The sequence below is a fragment of the Amblyomma mixtum genome, chromosome 3, assembly GCF_055824585.1.
Source record: "Amblyomma mixtum isolate Tamu chromosome 3, ASM5582458v1, whole genome shotgun sequence".
NCBI classification, from domain to species: domain Eukaryota; kingdom Metazoa; phylum Arthropoda; class Arachnida; order Ixodida; family Ixodidae; genus Amblyomma; species Amblyomma mixtum.
In genome coordinates this window covers 143,293,805-143,308,678 of record NC_143014.1, presented here as the reverse complement: position 1 = coordinate 143,308,678, position 14,874 = coordinate 143,293,805, and the positions used below count along the sequence as shown (strand labels likewise).

At 56.5% G+C, this 14,874-nt stretch overlaps 1 protein-coding gene across 7 annotated transcripts in view; it reads left to right on the top strand.

Annotated features, from left to right (window-relative positions):
- LOC149352211 (protein spitz-like) overlaps nt 1–14,874 on the top strand; it is a 123,730-nt gene that overhangs the window by 79,049 nt on the left and 29,807 nt on the right. For 6 of the 7 annotated variants that reach the window (XM_089581373.1, XM_089581369.1, XM_089581372.1 and 3 more), the window contains one exon: nt 7,178–7,339. The exons of the other annotated variant lie outside the window; for it this stretch is intronic. In XM_089581373.1, coding sequence (XP_089437499.1) covers nt 7,178–7,339 — 162 coding nt within the window. The remainder of the gene's footprint in view (nt 1–7,177; nt 7,340–14,874) is intronic. 7 annotated transcript variants of the gene reach the window in all.

Here is a 14,874-nt window from a genome sequence, read left to right as displayed (position 1 = left end):
CGACATGGGTGTGCGGGCTGAACGTCGGCCGCTTCTGGTGACGCGCGCAATCCTGAAAGTGAGGTCACTGAGTCGCTCCAAGGTTAGATAGGGACCACTATAGTTCGCGAGCAGTTTGTGGCTTAAGCCACGCTTCCTGAGTGGACGCCAAACGCTGACCAACTCGGCAGGGAGGTTGGTGACTTGGCGATGATGGTCATGGGGGCGGGCTTCGGAGATTGCAGCCGTAACAATATATTTCGAACACGTAATTGAACAGGAATATGATTGGCTCAAAAGCTTTAGGAATTCACGCACGCCACGCTTTTCCCCGATCACGGAATTTCACCCGTGTTATTAGCACGCACGCGCACACGCACGCACACTTTTATGACAAATTATTTTCTTAATCATCCGAAGCTGTTCTCACAACGAAAAATCCTTTTAGTCCTTTAGTAAAACATTCAGCGCACGAGAGAAGAAAAAGTTTGAGCACCAGTCAGCGCTTTCCGCCCCGCCGCGGTGGCTCAGTGGTTACGGCACTCGGCTGCTGACCCGAAAGACGCGGGTTCGATCCCGTCTGCGGCGGCTGAATTTCGATAAGGTGAAATTCTAGAGGCCCGTGTACTGTGCGATGTCAGTGCACGTTAAAGAACCCCAGGCGGTCGAAATTTCCGGAGCCCTTCACTACGGCGTCCCGCATAGCCCGAGTCGCTTTGGGACGTTAAACTCCAATAAACCAAACCAGACAGCACTTTCCGCCTTTATTTCTTGTTTTTGAATAGCGATCCTTTTTTCTAAGCACGCTATGACCGTACCGTTCTGTCCAGAAGGAAATTTCAAATGTAGCCGGCATCATTGACAGTTCTAGACTCTGCGTAACAACTAAAGCACCGCTGTAAGGGTATGACCAGACAGTGTTAATGAGTCCCGTCAACGTTTCCTCTTACTCACGCCGACACGGGCACTGCTTCCTTTTTTTACTTAAAGGGACCCTGAAATGATTTCGATGGGCATATTATTGTGCAACTTATCTGTAGAGGTGGTCTTGGGTATTCGAGTCAAATTTAAAAGCTCTGCATGGACGCCAATTCAGGAATAATTTTTGAAATCGCTGCTTGCAGTACCTCCCAACCCATTAGGACGACACACCAAACCACGCGTCGCCTACCCGGTGACGTCGGTGGGCAGAAGAGCCAGCCTTCAAGCTCTTCCCATCTACCCACTGACGTCATCGGAGAAGGGGGCGCGCGGTGAGGTGTGTCGCCCTAATCGGTTGCGAGCTACTGCGAGCAGCGATTTTCAAAAATTATTTCTAAATTGAAGGGTCAACACAGAGTTTTCAAATTTGACTCGCATGCCGACAAAGACCACCTCCACTTATCTGTTGCACTAGAATATGCCCATCGAAATTATTTAAGGACCCCTTTAATCGTAATGATTTTTTGAAAGACCACACGATATACATACCATAAAGCCCCGCTTTAACCTAGTCGTACACTATGTTCATTTAGTTTATTACTTACATGCCCTAATGACATTTTCGTTATGTTGGGACCTTCAGATCACCATTCTTCTAATGTTTTAATCGCCTTTGAAATCCGCCGCTGCTTGTGTGACGTAGCTACTTTTTCGACCAATCCGGATTTTCCGCTGATGGAGGCCCTTAACGCTCTCGCGTTTAAAGTAGCGTCCACCATCGTGAGCACCGTGCCTCAAGGGGAAAAGGCGGAGTTGTAGAAAAGTAATAAATCATAATCAGCCTGACTAGGTTCACTGCAGGACTTGAACGGCCTCTCCCATGTCACTCCAAATAGCCCTGTCCTGTGCGAGCTGCAGCCATCTTGTCTCCCTCCCTTTGTAAGATTTTCTTTTGTGGAGGACTGTGGTGGCTGCTTAGCCGCTATAATATATCTTCCAGTATTTTTACATATGGCATGGCTCTTCTACACCATGGTTATTCCAGCTACAGTATAGGTCTTATCCATATTGGTAATGACGTTGCTTTCCTACTCTCCTAGAGGGTACATCCGATTTTTGCCTCTGCCTAGCTTTCTCTTGACCGCTTTTAGACAGCCTCCATTCTTTACAGAATGCTCGATTCTCTCCACTTTCTTTCTTTTGTTCTACCGAAGGCGCAGCTAACTTTTCTTCGCAACACGCTCACAGAACACTTTCATTTGACGGTTATTTTTAGTTCCAACAGCGTTTCGAGCCCCTAATTTGCGACCCAGAGGCGTCGGGCGTCAACCGTGCGTCGGGCGTCGTGTCCGGACCTGCCTTCACCCCGTGAAGGGGGGAGGCGTGCTCTCGTTGAGCGTCCGTGGCGGGGGTGCCGCCGCCGGGCGGCCATGGCAGCGCGCCGCGGTCCCTGCCGCCGCCGCCGACGCGAGGGAGCGGCGGCCCGCAGTGTGGGCGGTTTTCCCACGGTCGGCGGCGGCGACCCGGTCCCTCTCCGCGGCCGTCCCGGAACGGGTCCTCTCGCCCTTTGCCGCGGCGGGGACCACCGGCTTCTTCGCGGCGCCCCTTCTCCCCGCGGTCACTTGTGGCAACGAGGCGCTGTCTGTCTCAGCCGGCTCCGATTGGCTCGGCCGCAGTGCCCGGCAGAACACGGGCACACGTGGCCAGGCTTTGCACCCCGGTCTTATTCCTCGTGGTCGATGCTTATTGGGAGAGGAGGGTCAGCCGCCACCCCCGCGGAGCCATGAGTCAGCTGAGTGAGAAGCCCAGGGGACGGGCGCCCTCGCGGCACCCACGCAGCCCGCGGCCGGCGGGGCGGTGAACGGCGGCGGCCCGTGCTGTCTCGGCGGGCTCCTTCGCGAGATGCCGCCCCGCCGCCGCACGTCGGCGCAGCAAAAAGCCCGCGGCGCCGACGGCAGCGGTTCGACGACCCGTCGTCGCTGTGCGGTTTCCGCGGTGCTGTCTCCGGGGTCGCGACGCTTTTGCTGGCGTCAACGCTGCGCGGTTCAGCTGACTCGGGCGGCTGATAAGCGGTTCTTTTGGGTCAGATACGTGGCTTCTGCTTTACTTACGGACGGTACCTTCGCGCTTCAGCGACCTGCGGCTGCGCACGCTTTGGCGCATTGTTTGAGCTTATTTTTGTTCTCGCTATCTGCGGACACTGCTGAACGCCCCTAAACGGGTTAAGTGTAGGCTTTCGAACGCTGGTCACACGGCACACCGCGCGCCCAGTGCATGCGCGTGCTTCCCGCGACGTCTCAGAAGGTTGCCATTCTGGCGCTCTTGAGAATACCGTTCAGGAAAAACTTGGCTCTCTCGTTGTGTTGTCTGTAGTATCCGATAAACTTTGCGGTGTAATATTTGTCAGCAGCCTAACTAATCAGCGAGGTTTTAAGAAATGGGAGCGCTGTGTGTGGGCGTAAGAGAACTGTCTGTACCGGTCGGTTTTCTTCTGTTTTTCATTACGTGTCCTGTTGACGCTGGTGGTAAGATTTCTCTGTGCGCAGTTTCACTCCCCAAGATAGATTTTGCGACAGAACTTCACTTTCGCGTCTTTGATGGCCAAGAAGCGCGGGGCTACATTCTACTTGGGTGCAGACGCGATCGTTTACTTTGCTCTCACAGAAAAAAAAAAAAGGGGGGGGGGGGGGGGGGGGGGCTATGCTCTCGTGTACCATGGCGCTCTTCGACTAAGCTGCTCTTGTCCCGTTAAAGAAATCAATCATTATCACCTACTTCACTGTATAGCGCTCTAAAGTGCGCTCCGTGCTATATTCGTTTGTGCGTCTGCTTGGGGGAACAATTCCAAAGGCCTCATCGGTCCGGAAAGATGGCCGAAACTAGTTCTGTAATTGCCGCCGGCTCGGGAAGGTACTAGTGCACTTTTATTTTTGCGCCAAACAGGAGGAAACAGCTTGTCTGTGCACTCAAAGCTCGGCAAGGGAAAAGAAAAAAAGAGTGCCGAAAACTGGCCAAAAGGAGGGTATAAAAAATAGAGCGGGAGTTGGAGAAGCTGAGCAAGCAGGTGGCCCCATGTGCGCCCGCTCTTTTTTTTTTCCGTGTGAGGTACGCGTGCCGCCGCGCACGTTACAAGAGAAGCCTTTTCTCTCGAGGAAGTGCGCAGACAAAGGAAGGATAACGGCGGGGGCTGGTGGGTCTTGCGGGTGCTCGAGAAAAATGCCGGGGAAAGGGCGAAGCCTCTGCGAGCGTGCCGCATGCTCCGCGTAGCTGCGCGGCTACGTGGCTTCGGCGGAGAATAAGAGAAGTATGGAACGCCGGCGCGGCGTTCGCGCGCGCGCGTGTAATGATGGCGGAATGTGCTCGCCTTTGTCTCCGCCGCGGGGTTTTTTTTTTCCTAGCGGTTTCGTGAAAAAAGATTCGCGTGTCTGAAATAGGAAACGAGGTCCCGTCTCGGGTTGCCCAGAGTGCACCGGGAAGGCAGCGCCTGGATACCGCCGCTGTGTGTGCTGCGACGAGAGACGAGCCGCGCGTCAATCTTTGAAACGCATGCACCGTGACAGACGGTCTGAGCATGCGGCTGCGGCGTAACCGGATCGCGAAACGGTTCAAGGCTGCGCCGGAGGTTACGGTGCAGCGTCTGTGGCCGTATTCTGAGCCCGAAAACGACGGCAAGCGTCTGAACAGTCGCCGGCGACCCGCGTGGCAGGGTCCTTGTTCCGCTCTTGTCGCCCGAGGAGCGTGGCACGAGGGGACACAGTCCCTTTCGCTGCCGAAAGCGCCGTGGCAGCCCCGCCGCACGGCTCGCGACGACTGTCCCGGCCACTTGCCAACGGGCGAGATAATTTTTGCTGAGAGCGTCATACCGCGTTTGATGCCACCGAATTTCTGACGGCTTTCCTTCCTTTCTGTTTCACTCCGCAGCGTTCCGCGGCGTGACAAAGGTACGTGTGACCTGACTCTTGCGATGCCGCCCGCTGTGAGGAGTGCGTAACGACTACCGCTTCGCTAAGTGCTGTTGGTTGGCACCCGGGGAAGTTGCCTGCGTGAGCTACCCGTGCGGCTGTGCGCTGGTTTCCGACGGCTGTGATGCCAGGCGAGATGTCTAACTCGCTGTCCTGCTGACAGGCAGTTAAGCGGCCGCCCAATGTGTGCCTTTCGGAAGAGATACTCACCGCCGAATTCATAAACAAGTCTCGACTCGAGCTTCAACTCCAAACGTCCCTCGTGGCCTGTTTTGACCGCCTGCTTACATGTATACATGGCGGGCGTCGCATCGTTTGCTGGCTGCGTGGATTTCATTCGACCCGTAAACGAAGCTTTTCACGAACGTGACGCGATGCGCATGCAGGGAACCGTGTGCCGAAGCGTGGACGGAGTGACGGCCGTAGTCCGTTCGACCGGAATTTCTGACAAGAGCTACAACTTAATGGTAGACAGACAGGTTGTCATATCAGTTTTTAGAATTTAGAAAGCGCGATAACCCTCGGCGCTGTGGCTCGACAAAATTTAGCTATTTCATCTAGTTATGTGCATTAGAGGGGTTGTTTTGCCTGCATGCTTCGCATGTATTTTGGCACAGTGCTAGCAAAACTTCTTGGGCCACAGCAACAAGAGAAAACTGATATGGATATTACTAACGACCGGTTACAGATCTCTGATTGCAACCGGTTGCCTAACTGTGACGGTTGAAAGGTTAATTGCCAGAAATTAGTTAAGCGGCTAACTTGTTAAATTTGTTCACCTGTTTTTCAATGCCCGCCAAAGCATGTATTGTGCCGCTAAAGCCGCCTTCATACCTCAGAAGGCCTGTTTATTAAAACTGTGGTACACACGCACGCACACGTTTCTGGGACCGTGGCTAGCCGCCTGACGCCGAGCACGGATACCACTGCCCAGAAGCAGGCGACTTTGCACCGCTCGCCTCCGCGGGCGAGAGCTATTTCATACAAGTTACCATTGGCAGTTTTTTTTTTTTTTTCACACCATTCCCGAATGCTTGCGGAAACTTACGTCGCCGACGTCAAAGGTTGCTAGACTCGCAAGCGTTTCCAACAGTTTTTCCACTACTCGCAAAAGATGTTTTACTAGTCCGTAAACGCCGAGGTTCCTTGTAAAGTTTATTCGGGTGGCACAACGTGACAAAATACGCACGTAGTAGACAGTGACACGCCGTTTTACGGCCAACCTTTCGCCTTAATCTCGTCCCCATACGCCATTCACGCTTCATTGAGTGACTGAGGTTGGAGGAAACCTCGACTGGCGTTCTTGAATCCCAACCGTCCCCCGAATGGAGAAGGGGCTGTTTCGTGCACTCCATGGAGTGGAGACGGAGCGTCGAGTCGAGGCGCGTTTGTGAATTCGGCGGGTGATGCCGTTTTGCGTTGTAATGGTAGCGCGTGTCGGTAACCTGGCGGCAGTTGCAGCGTAACGTGGAGCAAGTGTATGTAATCTGTGCGTAATGCAAGGCCGTTTTTAACCGGGAAGCCGCGTAGTTGTATGTGACTCGCCTGACTTCCTGGCGGTGACGTTCAGAGAGGTCTGTCTGGCTGCCCTCGGCGTGAGCACCTCTGTCTGATGGAGTCGTCCCCTTTTCCAGCAGACACATCCTTTCGCGTAGCCGCCTGTCTGTGTGCGTGAGGCAACGGCGGAAATGCCGCGGTGATAAGCAGCCGCGAGCCGCATTGCGTGCCTTTTGAAGCGGTCCGCTTTCATTGTGCCTCCTTGCTTTTTTTCTTCTCTCTCTCTGCCCAGCGGTGTTTCTCTGGAGACCTGCTTTGATTCGCGTGCCGTGTGCCCGCCGTGTCCCGTGCCGTTGTTCCCGGCCGTCCCATTCCGGGCTGGCCGTCGGCGGGCATTCTTTCTGCGCTTATCTGGTGACAATTGGCCGCCATCCGTCCCGTCGCGGGGGGCTCTTTTGCATGTAGCGGCACGCGCTGGCGAGGCGGCTTCCGTCGCCGTGTCTCTGATCGCCCGCCGGAGCGTCCCTGTTCGGCGCGCGTGTGCGTGCGTCGCTGATGATCGTTTGCAGAGCGCACGCACGCGGCGTGTCGCTGCCGGAGCCTGCGTGACAGCAGTGTGCTGCACATCTTCTAACCCCCGTTGTGCGTCGCAAAGCAGACTGATGTGATATTAGAAATGCCTTTTACCCTAATTACTTCGCGCTGTGGTGTGTCGGCCACTGCTCGGAACGACCACTGTACGGAACGCGAGGCTGTGCGGGGGCCTCTTGTCGCAGCCACGCGTGCATGTCCTGAGGCTGACCGTTGGTTGTGCGCAGGCGCAGGTTCCTCGTCGTCTCCCTCGCCGGCGTCCAGCTGCGGAGCGGGCGGTCCCTGGTGGCCCAAGGGCCTGCTGCAGGTGGACTCCCGGAGGCTGGCCACCTGCCCGCCCGGCTGGCTCCTCTTCATCGTGCTCGCCGCGGCGCTCCTCCGGATAGCAGGTACGGAGCTTCAGACGCAGCTCGTGGGCACGTCCTCGACTCTTGAAGGGGCGGCGGTCGTGGATTATCGTGATCCACGAAGCATGAGGTGGTTTGGCAGCGTTAAATTTTTTTAGCCGAATGAATGGGGAATGAAGTCGAGTCACGGTAAAGCCTTCTTCTGGGTGGGCCGCTCAGAAGTACGAATTCTTCGGCCCAACTCGGCCAGGGAAGCGCACTCTGCGCTCGTTTTCTTGAAATACATGCAACATACGTGTATCCCCCGTTTAATCATACCGAAAGAGGCCCCAGAGCAATACACTAGAGTGGGTGACAATCTTATAACAATCTAATGACAGGCGTACGCTCTGACTGTCCCGTGCCTGAGTAAGGACGTTGGCAAAAATTACATTTTTTTACACAGCCGCGCATCGAAGTCTAGCTCAGCGAGCGGGCAACGCAATCCCCGAACGGACACCACCTGGGGTTGGGGACGTAGCTCCATCCTGCTTTCCTGCGGGTTTGTTTCTTCCTGAGATACTTCAGACGTGGTTTTCTGTTTTTCTCGTCTTTTCTTGTTCCCCCCTTCTCGTTTGTTTTCTGCCATGCCGTCTCTATCTCTGTGTAGTCGCGTGGTAGCGGCTTGCATCTCTTTTTCAGTGCCGCTTTGCTTCGCGAAAGCCGGGCGCATGGACTGGGCTCCACAAGAGGGAAGAGAACGGGGACGAAAGGGCGTCGTGTTCGTCTCTCCCCGCTGCCTTCCCTCGCCGTCGCGCGCGGTTGTTGGAAGCCAGCCCCTTTCCCCGCGGACCCGGGCGCTAACGGGCCGCGCGCGCGCGCACGATGTCTCGGTTGCTGTTCGTGCGTGCGCCGCTGTGCTGCCCGTAGTCTCCCCGTTGCGCGCCGCGCGGGCGGGCGGTCTTTTCAGTTATTGCGAGGGGCGCTGCAAGGCCTCCCCTTTTCCTCTGCCTTCTTTCTGGATGGGAGTCTGGCTGAACACCTGGTGACCGCCTTGTGCCTCGAGGGGCGTTCTCTGCTGCCTCTCGCTTCCTTTCCTGCGCGCTGTTTTCTGCTTCGCGTGCCACTGCGCGGGACAGGCAACGTGGTAAATCCGCGCTCACGCAAGCACGCGACGGAGCGCTGATATACCACGGCTTTGCCGTGAGTACCCCCTCCTTTCTTCTTTTCCTCCCCGTCCTCCCTTTCGCCGCTCTTGCAGTCCTCGCTGTCTTGGAGGCTGCAGCACACGACCGGGCGCCCCGTCGGAAGGCGCTGCGCGGGCTGAAAAGAAGCGGGACGGCTTTGTCGGACGCAGTGAATGAGGAGTGCGCGCGCAATTGAATGACCCCAAGAAAGTGCCGACTGCTGTTTGACTTCGCGTCCCCACTTGTCTGCCGTGCTTGTACTGCGGCTACGCCGTGCCCGACTGCAGTAATCGGAGGCGCGCAGCGGGGAAACGGAAGGCGGAGCTGGAAGCAAATACTCCCGTGTTTGCAGTGAAGCTCCTAGTGGGGAATTTACCACTGGCGTCTCCATTGGTAACCGGGACACGCTATCGTTGACTGCTGGGATCATGCCTCTCATGTGACAGCATGAGCGTCCAGCTTTGCTTTTGTACCCCCCCCCCCCCCCCTCCTCTCCCTAAATACAGAAGTGCTTGGCTCGTTCCTGTGTGGAAGCGTAACGTGCGATAGACATGCAACCCATCTCGTCGTTTAGCAGCTCTTCCGCTGCTCGCTTTTAATGATCACAGTGTGACAGAAATGCAGTTGGCAATGGTTCTCCGCAGCAATGGCGGCGAACGAGTTGTAGAAGAAATTAACTTTCCTTTTGTTTGGATTTGCTCACTGCTACCTTTCCCGCCCCATAGTCATCATGAGGAGAGGCGTCTTTTCACTAGACCACGCAACTATAGTGCTCGAACAGTTCCGCTTTAGAAAAAAAAATAAAAAAGCTGGCGCCGCGGCTCATCTTCGTTGAGAAAGTGTTTGGCTAGCTGACGTCTCGGCCGTATTTCTTGTTCAAAAGCGCGATGTGCGCGCGAACAGTGGATGGAGCATTTCTTCTATCGCGCGCGCCACCGGACAGTGTCGGCGGCAGTCGTAAATCTTCCTTCGAAGCCGGCGGCGGCGGCACTTTTTTTGAGATGGTCGCTGGGTGACTGTGGGGGCCTTTTCTTCTTCTCGTCGCCCGTCGCGGCTTTCCATCCCCATGTCCCTATTTTCCTTTACCGCATCTCTTTGCCCCACCGAGCTTCCCTGCATTCATCCCCTGCTTCCGTTTTTCATCGCCTTTTTTCTTCTCCTCTCTTCTTGCTCCTGGGCGCAGCCCGTGGAAGCCATCGTGGCTTATTTATTTTCCTGCGTGCCGGCGGCTTCCTTGTGCCGGGTGGTTTCCGGGAATCGGCCCGAGCGGAGAAATACCTTTCCGGGGGCTCCCGAAGGTCGGCTTCCTGGTGGCGACCTTGCCCGGCTCCTTCTGTCTGCCCTTCTCCGTGCGTGCATGCTCGCGTCGGTGTCTCGCGACTCCCAAGAAAAGCAGCCCAGTGGCCGCCTCCGGCTGATTTTCTTTTCTTCCCCTCCCCGTTGTGTCGCCGCCGCATGCTTGGTGTACCTCCCGAAGGTTGCCTCCAGCGGCTCCAGGGGAACCGACATACAACCTCTCAGTGAGCGTGGCATCAACGCGGTCGTTTAGTTTTCGTGTTTGTAGCTTTGCGTTGTCCGGTGCCTTCTGGACGGCGGTTTTGGCCGCTATGCGCGTACCCGTGTTTATACTTGCCCTCTGTTTTCGTTCTCGTGTTGTCGTCCCTCCTGTTGCTAATGCGAACTGTGCTGCTGCACTGCAGCGGTGCAGCAGTCTGTGGGTCGGTTTTACATTAGACTCAATAAATAGGCGGGGAAATAGTCCTTGATGTCGAGGAGAGCTGGGACGACGAGGAGGAGCTATGCGCCCATGTTGCACGCGGAGCGAACGAAGAGAGCAGGGAGGCTCGGGGCTGTAGGTAAAGTTTTCTTATCGATAACTGGTTTGCCTCCGTTTCTAAGGAGGTCACTCCTCGCATAGCTTTCGTTTCCCAGGCAAAGCCGTGCGCAGGGGCTCGAATTCAGTGTTATAGGGTTACTTCAAGTGCCACACTCTTAGCCGTGCCTGTGAGAAGGCCTCGCCTCTGTTCCTGCGTGAGTAGTAGTAGTAGTAGTAGTAGTAGTAGTAGTTTTATTAAATTAATAATAAAAGGAAGGAAAAAGATTTTTGCTAGCCCCGACATCTGCCATTGCTACGGGAAGCACTTTAGCTGGGGCAGCGGAAATAAAGGGACAGCAGGCAGGCTTTAGAAATTAAATGAAAGATGTGAGGGGACAGTTAGAAGGGATAGGGGGGAGGGGGAGGTACACTGTACAAGTAATCTCTTTCCATTTTAGCGTATATAGAGGTCGGGCGCGTGTGATGCTCATAGTTAGTCTGCGCGAGCCCCGCATTAGCCCTTTTCTGTTCTGCACCGATGCCGCTTCGATGCGCCACTTCTTTTTTTCGCCTTGAAGCGGTGAGCTGCGCTCGCGTCCAGTGCGAACGGACTCTTGAAAACAAAGAAGCAAGCGTCGGGGAGGGAAACGTACATACGTGGAGGGGGGCACAAAGAATGAGGTGTGCTCCCTTGTCCCCAATCGAGCATGTGTAGACAAAGCCCAGCCGGGGGGGGGGGGGGGGGGGGGGGGGGGGGTGAGCAGGCATCAGCGGCGATGTCTTCGTTAGACGCGGTCTTCAATTACCGAGTCGTCGAAACGGAACTTGCCTCCGCCGCGCCGATAGCCCTCCTGCGCGCGCGGTGGCTTGTGGCCGAAGTGGGGGCGGGGGTGGGGAAGCAGCCGCATTCCTCCCGCGCGCGTGCGGGTGGTCGCGGCATCTCTCCCCTCCGCCGGTGTTCGGTTCGCGGCCTCTTCTCCTAAAGAGGTCCGGCTGTGTGCGCCGGGTTGCGACCTTTCCTGTCTCTCGGTCTCTCCGGCGGCGGCGTCCACTCGTATATCCCCCCTCCCCGCCCCCACCATCGTTCTTTCAGCGACCCATAGCGTACCGCCGAGGAGGCCGGCAAGTGAGCAGGACAGCACGCAGGCGCTCTCAAGGGGGCCAGAACAGCGGCCGATTGGCCACGGACCCTTCTAATGCGCACGTTTTACGTTTCGCAAACAGACACGCCGGGAGAGAAAAGTCCTCCGGCCAGGGGGGAGTCGTGTGCTTGCGTGAGGCTATGGGAGGGACGCAAAGGTAGCTGATGGGTCGCGTGTGCGTCTCTTTCGCTCTTTTTTTTTTCTCTCTCTCTCTGCACATTACTGAGGCAGGAGTGAGCTTGCGGCGGGGGAAGACCAGGACGCAGCGTCTTCATCTCGTAAGGCGGGGAATTCTTGATCGGGCCTCTTCCACAGCGCGTTGTTTTGGGCGCGCCGTAGCTAACACGGGCAATCGGGCGTGTGCAAGCGCGAAAAGGAACGCTGAATCTCGCCTCTGGTGTCGTCCTTGTGGCTAGGATACATGAATCACTGAAATACAGTCGAGCCGGTATATATCGAATTATTGTGTGTATTGAACAGTCGGCACATCCCATTCAAAATCGCAAGCAAAAGTATAGCACCATTGTTCGCGTTTATCGAACTCTCGTTTAGCACAGCACTCGACGCATCGAACGGCGCCCTTCGATCACTTTTCGCGCGCTGATGGGTCGGATGTTGGTCGCTTGAGATTGGTCATTTACCATGCCGCATCGCTGTCATACGGTGAAGCCAACATTAATAACTGCAGCCTAGCAGCGGCCCTCGTTAGGCGTGCTTCGCTGCGGAAGGCGTTGCGGAAACTAACTGTACCTTAATATTTCTGAGATGACATCTTATGACAGGCAGTGGCTAGTTCGAAAGCACCGTCCGCTGCGGCTTCGATGCAAAGCACGTTAAGTGAGCAGTGCGCTACCAGTACGCCAGCGGGCGGCACGTTCCTGCAAGAAGCGCGTCACTAGCGTACGTGCAATTACGATATGTCGGAACAGTTAAGCGGTCCCCTTCGAGTTCGATACATCCGGGTTCTACTGTGTTCCGAGTATGCGTCAATTTCTCTTAGTCTGTAGAGATCCGCGGCATTCCCTTTACGCTCGCGTTCCTTTAGCTTTTTTTTTTTGTTCTCATTGACATTACTTGCCCACCGTAATTTCCCTTGTAATTATTTCGTTCGGCACTGTGATCGACAGCTGACTGTTGCCATAGAACACAGCGTTCGTTTGCAGACTTGGCTGTCGGTTTGTAAGCAGTGCGCGCGCTTCTCCCCCGTCCGGCTGCATCAGCGGGCAAGTTTTGTGAGCTTGCAAAGCCCTTCGGAGCGGCCGGCAGCGTAACTCGTCTACAAAACTTTCCAGGCTGCGCTGCTTAACCTTCGATGTTTTCTCGAGCCGAGGCACTTGGCACGCGTGGCATCTGCCCTCTCGTTGACCAAGCGTGTCAAGTGTTCGCGGCTCTCGCATGCCAGGAGCGGGTCGTATCCGTGGGACGGGCCGGCTGCATCCGGGACAACAGTTGCCGACGCGCCGGAGAGAGTCGCGTCGCGCGGAAACGACACAATGCGCGCACGCATCGTCCTCTGCGCATGCTGCGTGCCGAGGCTGTTCGCAGGTAGCAAGGCGACAGATTGGCGGCGCCTTTCGCGAACGCCGCATTATCTCGCCCTCCGAGGCGGTGCTCGAGCGTTCCGTCTCGCACCACGTCCGCGCCACCTGGATCGCGGCTGGCCGCCCTGGTGGCGCGTGCTCGGTCGAGCACGGCGCCGCGCAAGGTTTGTCCTGTATACGAGCACGCCACTGCCCACAGCTGCCTCCTTGGCCGCGCTGGAAGTTGTGCGACATTGAGCAGCCATAGGATCCCTCGTTAGCGCAGTTCGTGGTGATCGCCCTCGTTCGTTGCTGGCCGATAAACCGGGGGGTCTTGATGTCACTTTACGGTGGCGACGACTTTTGCAGTGGTAGCCGCCCTTCTGCTCTGGAAAGGTTTTCCGCATGGACCTATTCTGTGGGAAGGAAGGTTCGGTTTCTGCCGGAGACATTATTTCGACGCCCGACAGCTGTTTTGCGCTGCGTTCTGGCCAGCAGCGTCAAAACAGCTGCTTTTTGCGATGGCTACAGCGGTGCGTGCAACCGATGCGGGCGGAAGTGGATCAAGTGTCGTTGGCTTTGTCTTGTAGATCTGCAGATTTCATGCTCAGCATAACTGCCGCGCATAGTTGTAGCATTTGGCGGGTGCCAAACCCCCGCGAATTTTCTGCCGTTGTTCGTGTGGCGTACTTTTGGAAGACAGCGTATGTAGATGAGCACTTGTGCGATCCGCTAGGTGTGAAGTTCCTTGGCCCCGCTTCCAGGCATGCAAGTGCTTGCATCCGTTCGCTAAAACATCTGGGGGTGTACATCGCGTTCCTGGGTCGGAAGTTGGATTCAGTAGCCCGGCGCAGAGATACGCGCAAACAGCTCGGGTCGTTCGTGACAAATTTGCGCTGAGGTTGCTTTGCGAGCTGGATCGAGTTCACTCGACTAGCGGCGTATTCGCGATGATGCTGTTTAGTATCTTGTGCCGTGATAGGCCACGTCGCGTTTCGAAACGAGTTCCGTTTGCAGCGAAAAAGCGCCTCAGCTAAGATGTCACGTTCAGCAACCACAGTACAAGCTGCTGGGGCTTCTTGTAGGCGAATGGAACGCGAATCCCGAAGCACGGTGTATATATGTGACCGAGCAAGTGTAATCTTGTCGAGTCGACGGACGTCTGCTGACCTCGACGCCGGTCGACTCCGGCAGGAGGATGTCTTTCGACGCTATTCGCCGGGCAGACGCGGCGTCCTAGTCCGTTCCGCCGTCGCGTCCCGTGGCACTCTCTCTGCGGCGCCGAGTTCATTCGCCCCGCGCCGAAAAGCGAGAGGCTCGCACCTCAAAAGTCGCGCGATATGTGCCGTGCTGCGGTGTATATACAAGCTCGGCAGTTGCGGGGCGCTGCCGTCGGCCGGCGACACGGGTGAAGGCTCCCTGGGCCTGCTCGGCTTGGCCGCTCAGCCGTGGCGCCTTGTTTCCCCTTGGCTGGCTGGACCTCTCCTCTGGCCGGACGGTGATTAGGGCCCCCGCGGCGAACGCTGCCCCTTTTTTGTTCCCCCTCCGCCGCCGCCGCTCGGTGTGTGTGTGCTACATAGGCGTCCTGGCGTGCTGCTGGTTCCAGCGGGCCTCTCTCAAGTCGCCAGAGTCCGGCCTCCGCCAAGCCCCCTCCTGCTGGACCGAACCGTTGGCCGCAGTCGGGCAAAACTTGCTGTAGCGAAGTCTCCTGTCGCTGTCAACGCCCTGGAACCTGGAGGGCTCTTGCTTAAGAGTTGTGCTTTTAGTCGGTGCGCGCTGCTAACTAACGTGCCCCGACTGAGTTTCACAGACCGCGCCAGTAAGCGACGAGGCTGCGCCGGGCATAGTGGCGTCTTCGGCGAGGGTGGGGGGGTCAGGCGCGCTGCCGGTCGCTCCTCGCGTCGACAGGTGTCACTCCTCGTTGGTCAAAGGC